The sequence below is a fragment of the Neophocaena asiaeorientalis genome, unplaced genomic scaffold (assembly GCF_003031525.2).
Source record: "Neophocaena asiaeorientalis asiaeorientalis breed wild unplaced genomic scaffold, Neophocaena_asiaeorientalis_V1.1 scaffold152, whole genome shotgun sequence".
NCBI lineage: Eukaryota > Metazoa > Chordata > Mammalia > Artiodactyla > Phocoenidae > Neophocaena > Neophocaena asiaeorientalis.
In genome coordinates, this window is record NW_020185338.1 from 369,526 (window position 1) to 387,731 (window position 18,206).

General features: G+C 54.1%; 1 protein-coding gene across 1 annotated transcript in view; it reads right to left on the bottom strand.

Moving 5' to 3' along the window:
• Nucleotides 1-24: 24 nt before the first annotated feature.
• LOC112393870 (ras and Rab interactor 3-like) overlaps nt 25-18,206 on the bottom strand; it is a 60,105-nt gene continuing 41,923 nt past the window's right edge. Inside the window, exons 4-7 of the mRNA XM_024736275.1 lie at nt 12,265-12,337; nt 7,885-7,976; nt 3,142-3,241; nt 25-280 (exon numbers count right to left, since the gene is read on the bottom strand). Of these exons, the coding sequence (XP_024592043.1) occupies nt 172-280; nt 3,142-3,241; nt 7,885-7,976; nt 12,265-12,337 (374 nt within the window). The 3' untranslated portion in view covers nt 25-171. The remainder of the gene's footprint in view (nt 281-3,141; nt 3,242-7,884; nt 7,977-12,264; nt 12,338-18,206) is intronic.

An 18,206-nucleotide genomic window follows, 5' to 3' on the forward strand; every position in this document is an offset into this window, starting at 1 on the left:
GGGCGGCGGGGGGCCCACCTGGAGGTGGGGGAGGTAGCCTCGGAGGCGGGAGGCGACGGCAAGGGGCAGCTTCCCGGGGGCGGCTGGTCAGCCGGCAGGGAGCTGCCGCAGTCCTCGATGAAGACTGGATTCACAAACCACAGGTGGCCATTTCCTATGGACAGCTCGATTTCACACGAGCAGTTTTCGAAATGGGCGGATGACCTGAGAATGGAGGCGGGGGGCGCTCCCACTGGGCTCCCACCTCCTGGCCGGGGGTTCAGCGAGGAGTCCCAGAAGCCTGTGGAGATGAGGGAGGGAGAGGCGGTCAGTCCTGAAGCCGGGCCCCAGCCTGGCCCGGGCGGTGTCTGTGGGCTGCACAGGGGGCAGGGCGAGGGAAGGCCACGCAGTGCTTGCTTCACCGCTCAGAGGGGTGGTTTCCCCTCTTGGACTGTTTTAAACCTCTCCCACTACTTCCTGCTTTGAGAGGGGAAGCCCCACGCCATCCTCCCCTGCGGTGTCGGGCTGGGGCCTGGACGGTGCTGGCGACAGGCTCAGCTTCAGTCCTGTCCCCTGGCGTGTGAGACCCCACGGTGGGGGGGGGGCACCCATGCCCCGGGGTGCAGGTACGTACGGGGATGGAGGGGACAGAACCCCGGAGCTCCCGATGCTGACCGGCTGGGTGCTCTGGGGCAGGTCACCGGACCTTTCTAGGCCTTCATCTAGTCATCCCTAGGATGGGGTCCTGACAGAGAAGTTGCTTTGGGCCTGTTTGGGCCACTGCAGTTGTCACAGCAGGAAGAATGAACTATGGATTGTAGCCAGTGAGCTCAGACCTGACCACCCAAGTGGGGGAATGCCTGTCCTCTGCAAAATGACTCTGCCTCTGGCCAATCTCAGTGTTAAAACAGGAAGCTGCCCTGTGCCCCCAGCTCAGAGAGCTGGAGCTCCTGCACTGCTGAGTCAAGTCCCAGCACATGCCTTGCTCTTGACTCAGCCCTTAGCTGGGGCCACCAAAGCAGGCCTGCACAGATGGTCAGCGCCAGGCTTGTTCTGGGTAACGGGCATGGGACATCCAAGCTGAAAGGGCGCTGGGGCTTGACTAGCTCAGAGGAGTTCTTGACCTCTCGGTACCAGGCTCTATGGAGAATCTGACAAAAGCTCGGGATGCTCCCAAAAGGCCACAGGAGCACATTTTGAGAACAAGGTCACTTGGCTGGCAGGTCACTGCAAGCTCCCTCAAGCAGCTCCTTTTGGAGGAGTTTGGAACCCAGGTCTCATTCCACGTGTTCATTTCAGAGATCGATAGTGCAAATTCATTGTTAGTGATTGAGCCAGGCCTCCAGCCTCTCACCCAGGGCTCTTTACCTCTGGGGGGGAGTCATCAGTAAGAAAACCACCAAAAACAGCATCAAAGACAATACGAGGAGCAAACGTGCACTGCGTTCTGGCTGTTGGGGATTCCTTGCTCTACAGGGACCATCTCACCGATCCCTGACCACAGGCCTCTGGTGTAAGTCCTCATGTTGTCCCCATAGGCAGATGAAGATGAGAAAGCCAGGGAGATGAACGGTCACCGGGGCGGTGAGTGAAGGAGCTGGAATTTGAACTAGGTCACACTAGCTCTAAAGCTGAGAGTGTCATGGACATATAGACACTACCAAACGTGAAACAGATAGCTAGTGGGAAGCAGCCGCATAGCACAGGGAGATCAGCTCGGTGCTTTGTGACCACCTGGAGGGGTGGGATAGGGAGGGTGGGAGGGAGGGAGACGCAAGAGGGAGGGGATATGGGTATATATGTATACGTATAGCTGACTCACTTTGTTACACACCAGAAACTAACACACCATTGTAAAGCAATTATACTCCAATAAAGATGTTAAAAAATAATAAATAAATAAATAAAGCCGTGTGCTGGGCCGCCCTTCATAGGAACTTGCGACACTTCCCATCCTGGTTGCTCTCCTGGCGTGAGTGAGTAGTGGGGTGGTGAGCACCCCAGAACGGGGAATGTGGTAAGAACACAACAGGCTCTTGACATTGAAAGAAAGGAGATGTTGCAAGACGGCCAAGGGCAGCCGTGCATGTGTGTGCGCGTGTGCGTGCCCGCCCTAAGGGATGGGCACTCTCGGGGCTGTGGGTGTTTGCCACCTTGCTGGCCAAAGGGGTCAGAAACCCAATGAAGGTGAGCAAGGTGTAATCCCAGGACAGTGGGGCTGCCGAGAAACTGACTGAAAGAGAGCCGTGCGCATCCACAGGGGAGCAGGGCGGGACTCATGGTTCAGCCCTGTCCTGGGCAGAGGCTCCCAAGCCTGGAAGTGCCGTGGCCGGCTGTCTCCACAGCATCAGAGATGACAAATTTTTGTGGGACTTTCTGACAGGCCAGGCTCTGTGCCCATGCCAGCCACCACCTGAGGACGTGGAGAGCCCGGAGGGGGAGGGTGCGTCTCCAGGCTCTCCCTAGATCCAGGCGGGTTGCTCCTGAGGGCTGCCCGGGCCCTGTGCTTCACTTTCTTGGGCAGCTATGACCCCCCCATGACTGGTCCATTCTCCTGGGTACTTCGCATGGTCTCCTTGGAAGGTTTCTTAGCAAGGAGCAGCAGACGGCCAGTCTAAGGTGACTGGGCTGCAGCCCCACAGGTGAGCTGAGGCCCCCGAGGCTCACCTCCAAGTTCTTATAAGACCCTTCCTTTGGGAGAAGGTGCAAGTTATGGGGTAGACGATCAAGAGAACCGCCCACCTATGCTCAGACACTCCCGTTACCACTCACCTAGATCGTGGCCATAGGCTGCCTCCATGCCCCCACCCCACCCCCAATCCATTCTACTCCTTGTGGCTCTATGCTGGGCGTAGGATTGCCCTTGATTGCCGTTTGTCCAGAATCGCTTCCCAACCTTTAGCCTGGCATTCAAGGCCTGTGGGATCTGGCCCTGTACACCCTTCCAGTGCCGCCTACTGAACCTCCACCCACTCTCTCTGTTGCTCACTTCTTCCCGAACATGCCACGGGCTGCCACACCTTCAGGTCTTGGCTAATGTGGTTCCCCCTGCTTGGAATGCTTTTCCCACCCTCTCCACCTGGCAAACTCCTACTCATCCTCCAACACTCAGGTCAAGTGTCACCTGTTTGGTGGAGCCTTCCTGACACATTCAGGCCTCACCTACACTCCCCTGGGCTCCGCAGTCCTGGTGCACACTGACGGGAGAGACCAACCCTAGGACTGTACTTCTCTGGTTCCATCCTGAACCATGGGAAGAGGTCTAAAGACAAGAAGAGAATAAGTGAGAAAATGAGAAGAGGGAGGCAAAAAGGAGGGCAAAGAGCTCCATAAGTGATGGACCACCAGCTGGACTGCCCGCCTCAGGATAGCAGGGGGGTCCATCATGCACAGAAAAAAAGAACACATTTTCCACCACTCAGATTTGTATTCCTACAAGAGTGGAACAGACAGTGGGGTTCAAGGAAATGGGCCCGGGGCCTGGGTGATTAGGAACCACTCCCCTGCCCCTAAGATAGGCCTGGTGGTTGTACCTCGCAGGGCAGAGGCCCCAAAGCGAATGCCGCTCTGAGGGGTGAGGAGCTGCACCCTGGGGTCTGAGGGCCTATTAGGGAACTCAGTGGCAGCATAGGTCTTTATGCTTAAAAACAAGGAAGTAGGGCTTCCCTGGTGGCGCAGTGGTTGAGAGTCCGCCTGCTGTTGCAGGGGACGCGGGTTTGTGCCCCGGTCTGGGAAGATCCCACATGCCGCGGAGCGGCTGGGCCCGTGAGCCATGGCCGCTGAGCCTGCGCGTCCGGACCCTGTGCTCCACAGCGGGAGAGGCCACAACAGTGAGAGGCCCGCGTACCGCAAAAAAAAAACAAAACAAGGAAGTGGGTAACATTCTCTGCAGCCTACACAATGCCAAGGCCAGGGGAGAAGCGGAACACTGGCATGCAAGGCTCGCGGTTGGCCCGGCTGTGGGCATCTGTGCCCACTGGCACTGGGCAAGCTCAGCTCAGTGGTCGCAGTTCCCCTAAGGGCCTGTGCCCTCACTGCCTCTGTGCTGCCCTCGGACTGAGGCAGATGTTTTGCTGGCCCTGTGGCTTCCTGTGTCTCAGCTGGGGATGCCTTCTGCCAGGCGTCCACGCCTACAATCCTCAGGGGTCCCGGGCCAGGCCAGGTACTGGGCTGTAGACCCTGAAGGCAAAGGTGACAAAGGTTTCACGCGTGAGGAGCCCTGGGCTACCGGCAGAACAAAGAGGGGACGAGTAAATGCAGTCAAGTATTCCAGATGCCATGGAAACAGCTAGAAAGTCTGGTGAGATCAGTGGGTGAATTTTGTTGTGGCATCCTAAAGACGGGCTGTTGGACAGCCGTTCAATCTGGAGTTTTCAATAAATTTTTAATAAGTAGGAAAATTCTCATTATATAACGTAAAGGAAAAAGCAAGTTACAGGCAAACTTGGAAGCACTATAGAACATATGCTTTTTCTAAACATATTTTAAAAATATTAAAACATATACATACTACAAATATGTCTGAGGACCTCTGCAAATCTAACCCCTATCTATCACTGCTTTCCCTAGATTCCTTTCGCACTCAGAATCAACTGCATGCAGTTTAGGGCCGAGCTGCCCCCTATGTTAGTCCTGTGGGCCCAAGCTTATACCTACATAGACCTTTTGAACGTTGGCTTTTCCAAGGGCAAACTCAGACTTTCTTACGTCAGCTCACGAGCAAACATTCTGGGCGATCACGTGGTGCTGAGCCTGTAGGTCAGTAGCCCCGTTTCAGCAACATCATCGCTGTCTGGACAGCAGGGCTTGTGCAATGATTTGGATATTCATGACATTCTATTCATTTTGTAAAAAGTGAGTAGAGTGCCAGAAAAAGAACCACTGCCGACGCTAGTGATAGAAGACACATATGCCTCATAAACCTATTCCAACTATGAGATCACCAGGTCGGGAGTCAGAGCCTGGCCGGTGGCAGGTCGGAGCGGGAACCAGGGTTTAGGGAGGAGGCTGAGCTGTGTGCAGAGATGAGCGTCTGCTGCCTGCAAAGCCCGGCTGACCTTCTGCTCCTATCACGGAGATTTCCCGGCAGCCTTTCACTAAGCCCCCTTTTATCTAAGCTCGTGAGTGGGTTTCACTTCTCTGCCACAGGAGTGCCTTGCCCAGAACAACGTGTGATGCGCTGGGCACAATGCCTGGTGTGTCTGGGCCCTTGGCAAGTGCTGCTCTTTGCATATTTATCATCACAACCGCAGGTGAAGGTCAGGGAGGTCTGCACATCCCAGAGCCAGGGCCTCTGGCCTCCGACAGGACGTGCCCTTTCGGCTCCGGGTCTCCGTCCATTCTGGGGAAGGACTGAAAAGTTAACCGTTCTTCAGCTGCAGGGAAAACCTATTCTGGTGAACCTCGCTTCTGACCTTCAGCCCTTGGGGACACCAGGCCTGATCAGAACCCTCCGGTTCTTGGGATTTCCCTGGAAATCCAGTGGTTAAGACTCTGTGCTTCCAACGCAGGGGGCGCGGGTTCGATCCCTGGTCGGGGAACTAAGATCCCACGTGCCACGTGGCGTGGCCAAAAAATTAAAAAAAAGAACCCTGATTCCTAAGCTACAATGTACTCAGATTCCATTTAAATCCCCTTCCCAAGGAAGTGAATGCTGACACACAATCGGAACTGCCACCTGCTTCCCAGAGGGCACCTCCCCTCTCACTTCCTCAACGTGTCGGAGGTGAAGCTCACCCAGGATAGAAGGGCTTGTCTATTCCAGAAAGGAATGTGCTTCTCCCCAGAGGAGCAGCTTGTCTTTCATACAGCCGTTCCTAGGGCTTAGGGGCAGCCCCGTCCCTGCACCCCAGGTGAGAGGAAACTGCGGGTCCCTGGGGCAGTGGGTCTTAGGGACGCCTGCCTCAACCTACCCACAGTGAGGCTGCTAACCGACCCTCCTCTCAGAGGTAAGCCTCTCCGGATGGAGCTCATGCATCTCACTTGCCCTCCCAACTTGGCCTCAAAACTGGCAGCTGACTGCTCGTTGCAAAAGAACTGAGAAGGTCATGAGGTGCAGCTGAGGGGCAGTGGAGGGGCTGAGCCGGGAGTCAGAAGCCCCTGGCACACATCCCAGCTTTGCTCTTGCCTGCCTGGAGCACCCTGGCCAAGTTTCTCGGCTGTGCTAAGAACTGACTTTCTATCTTTAAAATGGGGATGCAGGGATTGCACAAGATAGCGCCAAGGGCGCGGCAATGAGAGCGTCACCTGTGCCATTTTAGACCTTAGGAGGGGTGTCACTTGGACTGTATGAGTTACAAGACTCTCACCTGTCCCACATGAAGATTCTGGAAGGGTAAGAGCCCAACAACTATAACATCTGGGGCCCAAGTCCAGTGTTTATCCCCAATATCAACTGAAAACTGGCCCTGAAGTTTCTAAACTGGGTTAACCAGACCTAGGAGAGCCTGGATAAGGAGTTAAGGGGCAGCACAAGCTAGTGGGTGAGGGCTGGAGCCCAGCTGCCCAGCCCTCCACGGACCCTGTGACACCAGACATGTCACTCAACCCCCCCGTGTCTGTTTCTTCTGCCATAAAGTGGGGATCACAATAACAGAACCTGCTTCAGAGGGTTGTTTGAAGATCTGATGCATCAGTGTAGATTAAGAGGTCAGTGCTCATTAAATGCGGACATCCGAGGGCCTGGACTCCTCCTACTTCCTGGCCTTTGACCACGAGCTGCCTGTGGCATCTCTTGCATTGCTGTCTAGAGGCCTCTCTGGGTGGTGGACAGTGGCTGGCTTGGGACCCAGGGGGGATCGCCTCTGATCCCAGGTCTGCCTCTAACTTCCTCTACACCCTGGGTCCGCCCTCTCCATCACCCTCTCCTCCATTCAACCAGCACTGGTGAAGATGGACTGCTGTGCTCAGCCACGTGTGGTGCAGGTTCCTGGGTATGGTTTAGACTTTTTAATGAGAAAATTGAGGTATATTTGACTTACAATATTACGTTAGTTTCAGATGTACAATATAGTAATTCAAAATTTTAATAGATGATACTCCATTTAAAGTTACTATAAAATATTGACGATATTCCCTGTGTGGTTTAGTCTTGATAAGGACTTATTAACTGCTTTGTTCACAACGAGACCTGACCTCTGCCTAGGATTGGGGGCCCGCAGAGGCGGCTGGCTTGTCTTCCTGGCAGCTCCAGACTTGGTGAGCTTGGGCTCCCTGAGGGTTAGCATGGAGAGGCCGTGTCAGAGGTTGGCACTGGCTCAGTGAAGCCCATCACATGGAAAGGGCCCAGTAAACGTGAGCTCTTCTTACTATTACGTGGAAGGGCTGGGATCAGAAACGCTCTTGTCTTTTACTCTCCCCTCGTCAGCCCTCGAAAGGTCAGAAGGGTAAGGGGGCAGGGTGGGTGTGCTGAATCAGGTGGCTGGGCAGGGGCAGGCAAGGGAGTGGGGGGCACACTCTAGCTCATGACCATATTCATGCTGCTTTTCCTTCTGACGAGGGTGGGGCTGGGGCCCAGGGCTGTGGCAGCTGCTGGCACCCAGGTTCCTGGTCATCGCTGAGAAGTCCCCTGGCGTTTGGTCCAGCTTCTCCCGGGCCATGCCCTGCCACCAGGTCAGCCTGTGTGGGTCCTGACCAGACCCAGCTCCCTCAGACCCAGCAAGGCTGTGCATCAGATCTCCTGACCGCTGTTAAGGGCGCCACTCCGAAAAGAGGGAGAATCTCCCTGCTACAGGGGCTCAGCACCTGGGGCGGGGGTGCAGGTGGTCCCGTGGGAGCTGGGACTCAGGATCCAGCTCGGGGTCAGCCTGAGGGGCCGTCCATCTGCACAGGCGGTCAGCGGGGGACAATCCAGGGGCTCCATTTCCTAAGGCCCAGCCACCTCCCCTGACCCCAGAGGGGACTTACCCAGGCCCAGGTTGGAGATGGTCTTGAGGTCTGTGAAGCTGCTGGCCTCAAGGATGGCCTGGGGCAGCCTCAGCTTGAAGGGCAGTAAATCTCTGTGGAGATACGACGGGTCGGAGGTCAAGTCCGGGGAGGGGCCTGTGCGTCCATTCTCGGCCCCCCACCGCCCCCAAATCCTCAGCCCATAAAGGAAGAACTCCGGCAACCCCGCTGGCGGCTGGGATCGCCACACAGACTGGAAACTTCCCTGGGGCCGAGGGGAGAAGTCCTGAGGCTGAGGGAGCAACCAGTCAGATCCGGGTCCTGTGCCTGCACTGGCCCCAGAGATGCTAAGACCCTCCTTGGGCATGGAGAGGGTCGGGGGAGAGGCTTTATCCCAGTTTTCTTGGCCCTGGAAGTCCAGGCAGCCCTTCTAAAAGTGCTATTCTGGGTAAGGCGAGTGACCCACCCCTTCCAGTCCTCTGACCCCCGCTGCTCCGCGCTGAGACCTGCAGCGGGTGCACAGCCAGACTCCCCTGGTGAACCTACAGCCAGGTACCCGCTGGCGAGCACACAGCCAGACAGACACCCCTGACGACACAGCCAGCTCTATCTGCTGCCTTTGGTCTGAATGGGGATCTTTTCAGCGATCTCTCCAGAGATCTCCCAGAAGGGATCTAGACACCCTCCCCCTTTATTGTACAGATGGGGAAACTGAGGCCCAGAGAGGGAAAGGAAGATGTCCAGGCCTGGACACACGGTGGGTGGAGGGCAGAGTGTGCTGAGCCCCAGGCCTCCTAACTTCAAGCCCAGGGCTGTTCCGTGGGGCAGGAAGGGGAGTGTGGCCCTGCAGGGGCCCCAGGATGGCTGGTCCCAATTCTACGTCTCAGCCTGGCATTCAAGGCCCGTCACAGTCTGACCCCGACCCCCATCTTCAGCCGTATCCCCAGCTCTGTCAACCTTTTCCCCAAACCCTGATTCGAGTCATTGAAATCCCATCCGTCCAGGCCCACTGACAGGCTTGCGTGATGTCCGCCTGTCCCCGGGGGTCTTCATGGCCTTACTGTCTATACCGCACCCTCCGTCTCCTCCCTTTGAACTACGTGAGAGCCCTGGAAGTTCCTGGAAGGGCCGGGCAGCTTTGCATGTCTCTGATGCCCCCAGAGCCCTTAGCACACACCACAGAGGCTCAAAGAGTGTTTGTCGAATGGACCCGTCTAAACTTGGGGAACTGGATTGGGGGAGAGCAGGGCAGAGGCCGCCTGGGATGTGGGTCGCCGGGGAGCTTCCCAGACCACCTCTGCCCATCAATACAGGCTGTGCTGCTCCACGGGGTGCCCCCACCCCTTCATGGGAAGTGTTTTCACGGGGGAAAAACACTCTGCTTATGGAATAGCAGGATGGGGGAAGGTGGGAGAAGATTCTGGGTCCTTTTTTGAGTTCCTGGGTTGTGGCCTTTGGCTTCTCCATTGTCAATGGGGTGGGCGTGGCCCGTCGATCTTTGCTTCATTGTCATAGTTGTGTGATTCTGAGCATCTGAGGCCATCTGTGGGCCTCCTGTCAGCCCTTCCAGCCAGGCCGGGCCTGGACCCAGACCGGACGGGCCCTCAGTGCCGCATCTCCACCTCAGGCCCTGCCCGGTCACCACTACCTCGATCTCTCAGTTTGAAGGGTGGCAGAATTCATCCCGGTGTTGCCTGTCTACCTGGTTGGCGGCCTGGCCTGCCACTGGGGCTTCCAAAGGCTCCTGGGCCACTGCCATGTATTGAAATGGCCAGCAGAATCGCTCGGCTCATCCGGCAGCCACCCCCGACCACCAGGGCCACCTCTGACACCCCCTCCCCACCTCCTCTGCGTACTGCTCAAGAGGCTGCAGTGGTGGCTGCCGACCACAGCCCAGCCCGGGATCCTGGTGTCCAGGGCCTGCCCCAGCCTGCTCCCCGCTCCTGCCCACCACAGAGCCTTCCCTTGCACTCGAGGCCTCCTCGCTGCCTCCCAAAATGTCATCTTCCTACAGTGGATGTCCCCTGCTCATTGCCACCTCTGAGCTCTGCAGAGAGGGAACGCCCCCCTCGTCCCTTCCACCTACGTCTACTTAGACTCTACACATTCTTCAAGGCCGCACCACGGACCCCCTCATTCTCCATAAGCCAGTACTGCTCAAGGATTTCATGCACGTCTGCCACCCCACCTCCAGCATCCAGTTCAGCACTTTATCCAGGGGCCACCTCTTCTGATCCAAGGAAATGCATACACAGGATGGGGGTGTTCGTTGAGCATCTACTATGTGCCAAGTATCGGGCTGGGTGTTACCCAGTTTGGTCCTTATATCACATCATGTTATTATCATTACTACTACTGTAACACAGCAACCCTATGGACAGGCATTAATACTTTTGTATTAGTTAATTCTGGATCAGCTCCTGGGGGAGCTGCTAAGATGTGGATTCTCAGATCCATGCCCAGGGGTTCTCAGCGTTGAGTCTGAGTGTGGGTCAGGAATCCACCTTTTTAAACACCTCCCCGGCAGTACCGTGCAGGGTTAGAAAGAGCTCTGTGGGCAGCGTGCACAGACGCCCGGTCCACAGAGCTGGTTGTAGCAGTCACTGCCACAGTCCCACCCGGACCCCTCGGATGCCTTTCACCAGCTCTGTGCACCCACAGTCCAGCCTTGGAGGGGTTTGCTCCCGAGTGCCAGCACCCGTGACCCTCAGAGGCTTGTCCTGACACACTGGAGCCTCACTGCCTGCCCCAGTGGCCCTACAGAGAGCCACGAATGCCTGGGTGTGCTGGCTTGGGGGTACAGAAGCCCAGCCCCGTGGCTTTATAGTGGACCCCGAGGTCTGCTTTATGCTCCAGAGCTGCTGGAGGGATCTGGCTGAGGCTGGGACGGCCCCTGCAATGGACCCTTGCTGGGTTTCTCTCCGGTCTCTGTCCTGCTCCCCACTCCCTTGTCGCTTCCTCCTTGGGGGCAGGTCCTTTAGCGCCCCCTGCACATGGATCCTCCTTTCCAAGTGTGCCCCTAGGAGACCCCCAGCTAAGCTGTTACTATCATTTTCTAAGAAGCAGTTGCCAAACCCTGGTTTGCAGAGAGGCTTGTTATAAATGCAGATTGTCCCTTTATCTTACTTCTTCCTCCAGCCTCTATGGCATGGGTATTATCGTTCCCATTTTACCGAAGAGGTAGTTGAGAGATTAAGATTAGCTCAAATTCTGGGCTCTGCAATTATGTCATCATTCATTCATTCACTCGCTCACTCGAAGCACCCAGCATGGGCCAAACACTAGACTAATGCCTTGTACTGAGGCAGAACTTCTCAGAATAGGAGAGGGCCTGACTCTGAGAGCTTGACGTGTCGTAACTCGCAAAGGGTCAGGGAGCCGCAGATGCTTTGCTTCGTGGGCCTAGAAGGACACGGCAGGTCACGGGAATCATCGTGGAGCGCACACAGTGGGGCGGCTGTAGGAAAGATCATGGACCTTGGAGCTCTATCTACTTTGAATCCCCACGCTGCCATTTACCAGCTACGCGACCTTGAGCAAGTTCTCTCAGTCTCGGCTTCCTCATCTGTAAAATGGGGCTAAGAAGAGCACTTCCCGGGTGGAATTGTTTGCAAGATTTAAAAAGAGAGTGGATATAGAACTGTAGCGCCATGCTGGGTACCTGGAGAGCCCTCAGTAAGCAGCAGCTTATTATCAGCGTCACCTGTTCTGCCCACGGGGTCCAGGAGGGTCCTGGTAGATGGGGGTGGTGGTGCTCTGGGTTGAGTGTGGCTTTCACCAGAGGCAACATGAATGGTCTCTTTGAAGCAGGGGGAGGTGAGCCTGGGGCCCTGGACCCCAAGACATCTTGCCCAGCTCTGCTTAAGTCCCTGTAGCTTAAGCCATTGGTTTTTGGCACCAAAATGTATTTTTCAATTCGTGTTGACCTGCCAGCAGTTCTGAATAAATAGAGCAGCTCTGAGGGTGGTTACCCGACACCCTCTCCACCCAGCAGCTGCTTCGCAATGACAAGCCCTCTTCCACGGAGGGAGGGTGTCAGCCCTTCCCGCTGTTCCCACAGGAAGTTCCTTCTATAACTCCTCCAACGGGGCGGGTCAGGTCCACGCAGGACTCCAAGCTGTCCTGGAAGCCGGAATACAGGAAGCTGCTATGACGGGCAGTGAGCGCAGGGGGCAGGTGGTGCTGAGGGAGGGGACTTTACTGGCCGGTCCAAGCAAGCAGCAGAGCCAGCACCCCCCTTCACAGTTACCAGGGTGAAGCCAGGGGACTGTCCCCTCTCTCTGCATCCTGTGGGCGGCACACTTCCCTCTTGGGGCTTCTCTGTGACAACCCTGTCCCCACCCAAGGTTGCATGGACATCTATTGCCATCAGATGCCCTCCTGGGGGCCTGGGCTACTCACCTACTGACACAGTAGAATGCGATCAGTCTGAAGATGTCCTCAAACACAAGAACCGAGCCTTCCAGGTACAATACTGAGGAGAGATGACAGAGGCCTTGGATGAGTGTCCCTGTCAAAGGGGAGGAAGGTCCCTGGGGAGGGCGTGTCTGCTCTGTGCTCACTGTAGGTCACAGCACCTGCTGCGGCACCCGGCCTGCCACGGCCGCATGTACATCAGCTGCCCATTGGACCACGGGGAGGTGAGAAATGAACTTCTGTGGTGTTAATCCGCTGAGATTTCAGGGGCCTTTCTATTACAGCAGACGGTGTTACCTTAACTAACACACATTCCTCATTTTGAGCAAAATAACACAGAAGACTCTAGATTGTAAAAGCAGAATTTAAAAATGTCTTGAGGGAACTCCCTGGCGGTCCGGTGGTTAGGACTCGGTGCTTTCACCGCTGAGGAAACAGGTTCAATACAGGGAACTAAGTCTGGGAACTAAGATCCTGCAAGCTGCACAGCGTGGTCAGAAAAAAGTCTTGAATTAGACTTTCAAGGTCATCTCCACTTGACAATTCTGAGGGCTGTGAGGGGCCAGCAGGAGGACAGGTTCCCTATTCTGCTGTGGCCTCCAGGAGGTTCACTGGTCCAGGGGTGCTGGACTGGGGCCACTGGCCTTTTACCCAAGAACCTCAGGGCCTGTTAGAACCCCACTTGATTTGGCTACACATGTAATCCAAGAGTGAGGGTGACCCCAATACTTTTCAGCTTTGACAAGGAAGAGGGATCAAAGCATTTGCCAAAGAGCCCACCCCAGGGTGGATATGGCTGCTCGGAGGGGCAGGGCGCCAGGGTATGGCAGTCAGCGCCCGAAGCTGGGGTGCACTGCCCAGAGGAAAGCGTGGCACCACACCGCGCACTGCTGCAGAGCCCTAGGGCAAGGGGCCCAGACCACCTGAGTGAGCTGTGCACCAGGGATCTCAGCAGCCGTCCATCGCTCACCTCCTGACTCTCGTCCCAGGGTTCCATATGCCCAACAGGTGATGCTCCCTGCGCGTGGGACCCCACAGTGTACTTTCTTGGGCCTCAGAGGGGCCAGGAAATATGTATGCATCACACTTCAGTTCCTATTTCCTGAGGTTCTTCTAGCGTCCATGGGGCAGAGGGGGAAGGCAGGACCCGGGTTCCAGGCCTAGCTCCAACCCCGGGATCAGCAGTGTGACGCTGGGTACACCCCTTCCCCTCTCAGCACCTCAGATCCTCCACCTGCAAAGGGAAGGAGCCCCTCCAACCCTAAACACTCGTGCACCTAGGTGACAGCAGCCTGCTGTCCTATTTTCAAAGCCTAGGACAGCTTTCCGCTGCATTGGTGATCTGCGAGATGGTCACAGGGGACACGTGAACCAACACGTTTTGTTCTAATAGCTTTGTTTGAATACATTCCTTCCTTCTAATACTATTGCACTGTTCTACACAGTTAACATGATTTTTTAAAAGATTACATTCATCATTTATGGCAAAGAGACCATGGTATCCCATTAGGATAGATATAAAAATTTTAAAGGGAGTTTAAAGAAAAATATTAGATAGATTACAGTACTCGGAGGTACCGGGAAGATGCCCATAAAGGACAAGTCTGTGCAACACCAGTGCGTGGAATTACCACCCTCTATGAGTTAACGGCCATGAGGCAGCCCATGGCGCCACCTAGTGGCACATTAGTGCATCGCCCACTCTCTCCACAGGAAGCAGCACAAATTGGCCAAAAGATCTCCCGTAGTTGGGAGAGGTAAAGAGAACGCTCCAACTGCAAACTGCGAATGTAAGGACCTTTCTCAAGAATCCTTCAAGGGGGGATTAGTGATGACGCACGCAAACAGCCTAGCCTCCTATGCCGGGCCTGCTCAACAATTAGCAGGTTTTCTTCATCATTGAGACATGGTCTGACCTCTGCAGACACAGATTAAACCCTTAAGATAGTCAGTCCCTCCCTCTGCTGTGGCCCTGGCACTTTCTATAAAGCCTGCAGCTCCTTTAGACTTAGTTTACCCCACTCTGGTCCGCTCCTCGGGTGCAGGGACCAGGGCTCATTCATTTTTGTAGCTGGGGCCAAGCAAACTTCTAGTGACCCCATCACACTTCTACAGTAAACACTGTAGATTTGTCAGAACACAAGAAGGCTCATGTCTGTTTCTTTGTAACCAGGTCTCTCCTGCCCCAGCCCCCTGCTCGCACCTTCCCGTCCTGCTCGTGGGAATAGCATCCCTGCACACCAAGGACACACCCGGGGGAGCTCCTGTATGCCAGGGCCAAGGCTTCGCCCACATTTGAGTCTCCCTCAGTGCCCAGCACAGTGTGTGGCACGCGGTTTGGGAGATAATAAATGTCTGCTAAAAGTGTGTCTCGGAGGGAGACCCCAGAGGAGTAGAGGCCCCCAGGGGCATCTGGTTAGAGTCTCAGACCTCCCACTGCGTAGATCAGGGTCCTCCCTGCAGGGGCCCAACGGGACACCTGGGACTTGAGGGAGTCCCGACAGGCAGGCTCACACTGTCCTGGAGCAGAGGTGAATGCAAACCGGTAAGTGTTAGACAATCCTTTGTTCCGGCGGGTGGTGGCAGAGCTCAGCTTCCAGGACCGCCCTGTGTCCTGCACTGGCCTGGTGGTTGTATGCAGGCGCCCAGGCCAAACAGCCTGAGTGTGAACGTGTCTCCAGCACATTACTGCTTATCCTCCCTGCGCCTTGGTTTCTTCAGCTGTATAACAAGGATAGTAAAGTATCCACATGTTGTGGGTTGAATTGTGTCTCACAAAAAGATACGTTTCAATCCTAACCCCAGGTACCTATAAATGTGACCTTATTTGGAAAGAGGGTCTTGTCGGGTGGAATCAAGTTAACACAGGGTCAGAATGCATGGGGTGGGCCCTAAATCCAATGATTGGTGTCTTTATAAGAAGACAGGTAGGACTCCCCTAGTGGCACAGTGGCTAAGAATCCACCTGCCAATGCAGGGGACATGGGTTCCAGCCCTGGTCCGGGAAGATCCCACATGCCGCGGAGCAACTAAGCCCGCAAGTCACAGCTACTGAAGCCTAGAGGCCGTGCTCCCCAACAAGAGAAGCCACCACAATGAGAAGCCCGTGCACTGCAATGAAGAGTAGCCCCTGCTCGCCGCAACTAGAGAAAGCCTGTGTGCAGCAACAAACACCCAACACAGCCAAAAATAAATAATAAATTAATTAATTAAAAAAAAAAAAAAAAAAAAAAAAAGACCATGTGAATGGAGGCAGACATTGGAATACAGCTACGAGCCAAGGATTGCTGGCTGTCACCAGAAGCCAGGAGAGTGCCTTGAACAGATTCTCCCTGGTCTCCAGCAGGAGCCAACCCTGCCAACCTCAACTTGGGATTGCTGGCCTCCGGGCCTTTGCTCGTGCTGTCTCCTCGTGCACGGAGGATCCAGCTTCCCGCTTCCCTGCCTTGAGGGATCAGCTCCAGGTCCACTTTCTGCCTCAAAGCCTTGCTGGTACCCTGCCCTCTCCCACAGGAAAGCCACACGCAGGAGGTGCTGTCCTAATCGCACATTCTTGGCTGGGTATATGTGGTCACACTGGGATGTGTGCCGAGGCTTCTCAGACGGTGAGACTGAGAACAGGAACGGGTCTCACTTTGCCCATCACCTACACTGTGCCCAGCCCTGCACCTGGTATGTAGGGAAGACTCTGAGAAGGACAGCTGGGCTAACCAGGCCTCCTGGTGTCAGAATCAAGAGTGAACCAAATGTCCAGAGATAGAAAGTACATCCGTGGTTGCTTAGGGCTGGAGGGGAAAGGGGACAGGGGACAGGGGATGGAGTTTCTTTTTTTTTTTATTGTGCTAAACTATGAAAAACATGAAGTTTAGCATTTAAACCATTTTTAAGTGTGCAGTTCTGTGGCATTAAGTACGTTCTCACTGCAACACGGGGCTTCTTTTCTGAGGTGTTGAAAATGTTCTCAGATTGACGTTGGTGAGGGCTAGACAACTGAATGTACCAAAAGCCACTGAATCGTACACTTTAAGTGGGTGAGTTGTATGATACTGAATACATGGAATAAAAACACGTCAATAAAGCCATTACTAAAAAAAAGAAAATGCACACATAGAGTGGACTGAATTTCACTTCCTGTATTACGTTTTTCTGGGATTTTTATAATGAGCATATATGAGCATTTATAATGAGCATATACGTAAATTCTCTAAATTTTTCTTGGATTTGCTAAATCTCTCCGTAAATTGTTCTCAAAAGCCGATGGGTTTCCAGAGTCCTCTCACTCATGCTGCTTCGGTGCCCCTCCCAGCACTGTGGGCACAGCTGACAAGCTCCCCGTGTCAGCGACTGCCGGCTGCGTCCTCCCAACAAAGATGCCGGCTCCCCTCTGCTCACTTTTGCATCCTTGAGCAGCAACTCCTCCACTGTATACAGCTTCCAGCCTCCTCAGCAGAAACCGCGGTGGGAATACGCCAGACCCTGTCTAAACCATCCCGCTTTCAAAGAGTGAGGAGAGAGAATGACCAGACCCACCTGCTATGTCCCAAGGTGACAACAGGTGACAACACCTGTTGTTGTCAGGGCTCTGTCCCTGCCTAGAGAAAAGGACTTTTCACCTCACCACTCGCCATCAAGGCTGAATCGGGACAAGGTGGAGACTCCGGGTCTACACACGCCAGCCTGGCTTCTAGCATTTACAATCTCAACGTCAGCTATCCATGAAGAACCGAAAGCCGTTAGAAGATTTTTTGTTTTAAGAAATTCCATTTTATCACTCAATAATACAAATGAACTGCCAAGGCAGGAACGGTGTGTGTATCTTTTGTTCTCCATGGTACCTCCCGCACCAGGCATGGCGCTTTTAGCAAATTGCTCCATCTCTGTGATGACATTATTGAATGTCGTAAATGGAGTCACGCAGTACATATTCTTTGGGATGGGCTTTTCCCACTCTGCGTAACTTCCTCGAGGGTCATCCAAGTTACTGAGTGAATCGACATCCCGTTCCTTTTTAGTGCTGAGTAGTAACCTAGGGTCTGGATGTACCATAGCTTCCTCGGTCATTCACCCACTGAAGGACATCTGGGAATTTCCGGTTTTTAGTTATTATGCCCAAAGCTGCCGTGGAACATTTATGTACATGCTTCTGCGTGAAAATATATTTTCCTTTCTCTGGGGTATATGCCCAAGAGTGCAACTGCTGGGTCCCATGGTAAGTCTACCCTTCATTTTCAAAGGAAGGGCCAAACTGCTCTCCCGAGCGGCTGTACCATTTTACGACCCACCGGCGATGAAGGAGTGATTCAATTTCTTCCCATCCTCGCCAGCTGGGTGTTGTCACTATTTTTTATTGTGGCCATTCCACTAGGTGTAGTGTGATATCTCACTGTGGTTTTAATTTGCATTTCAAGAAGATGTTGAATGTCCTTCCGTGTGTACATCCTCTTTGCTCAAGTGTCTATTCATGTCTTTTCCTATTTTCTAATTGGACAGTTTCTTTTAATGTTGAATTTTTAAAAACCGTTTAATTAAGATATCATTCACACACCATACAATTCACCAATATAAAGTGCACGATGATCTGAGTACATTCACAGAGCTGTGCAACCATCATCACGATCAATTTTAGAACATTTTCACGAGCCCCCAAAACAAACCCTGTACCCATTAGCAGTCACTTTCCATCCCTCCCTCCTCCTAGCTTCTGGAAGCCACTAATATACTTTCTGTCTCTATGGATTTGCCTGTTCTGGACTTTTCGTATACATAGAATCATACAGTATGTGGCCCTGTGGGTCTGGCTTCTTTCATTTAGCATCATGCTAAATGTTCATCCATGTTCGTCCATGTCCGTGTTGCAGCAGGGGTCAGCAATTCATTCCTCTTTATGGATGAATACTATTCTGTTAGACGGATACACCACATTTTGT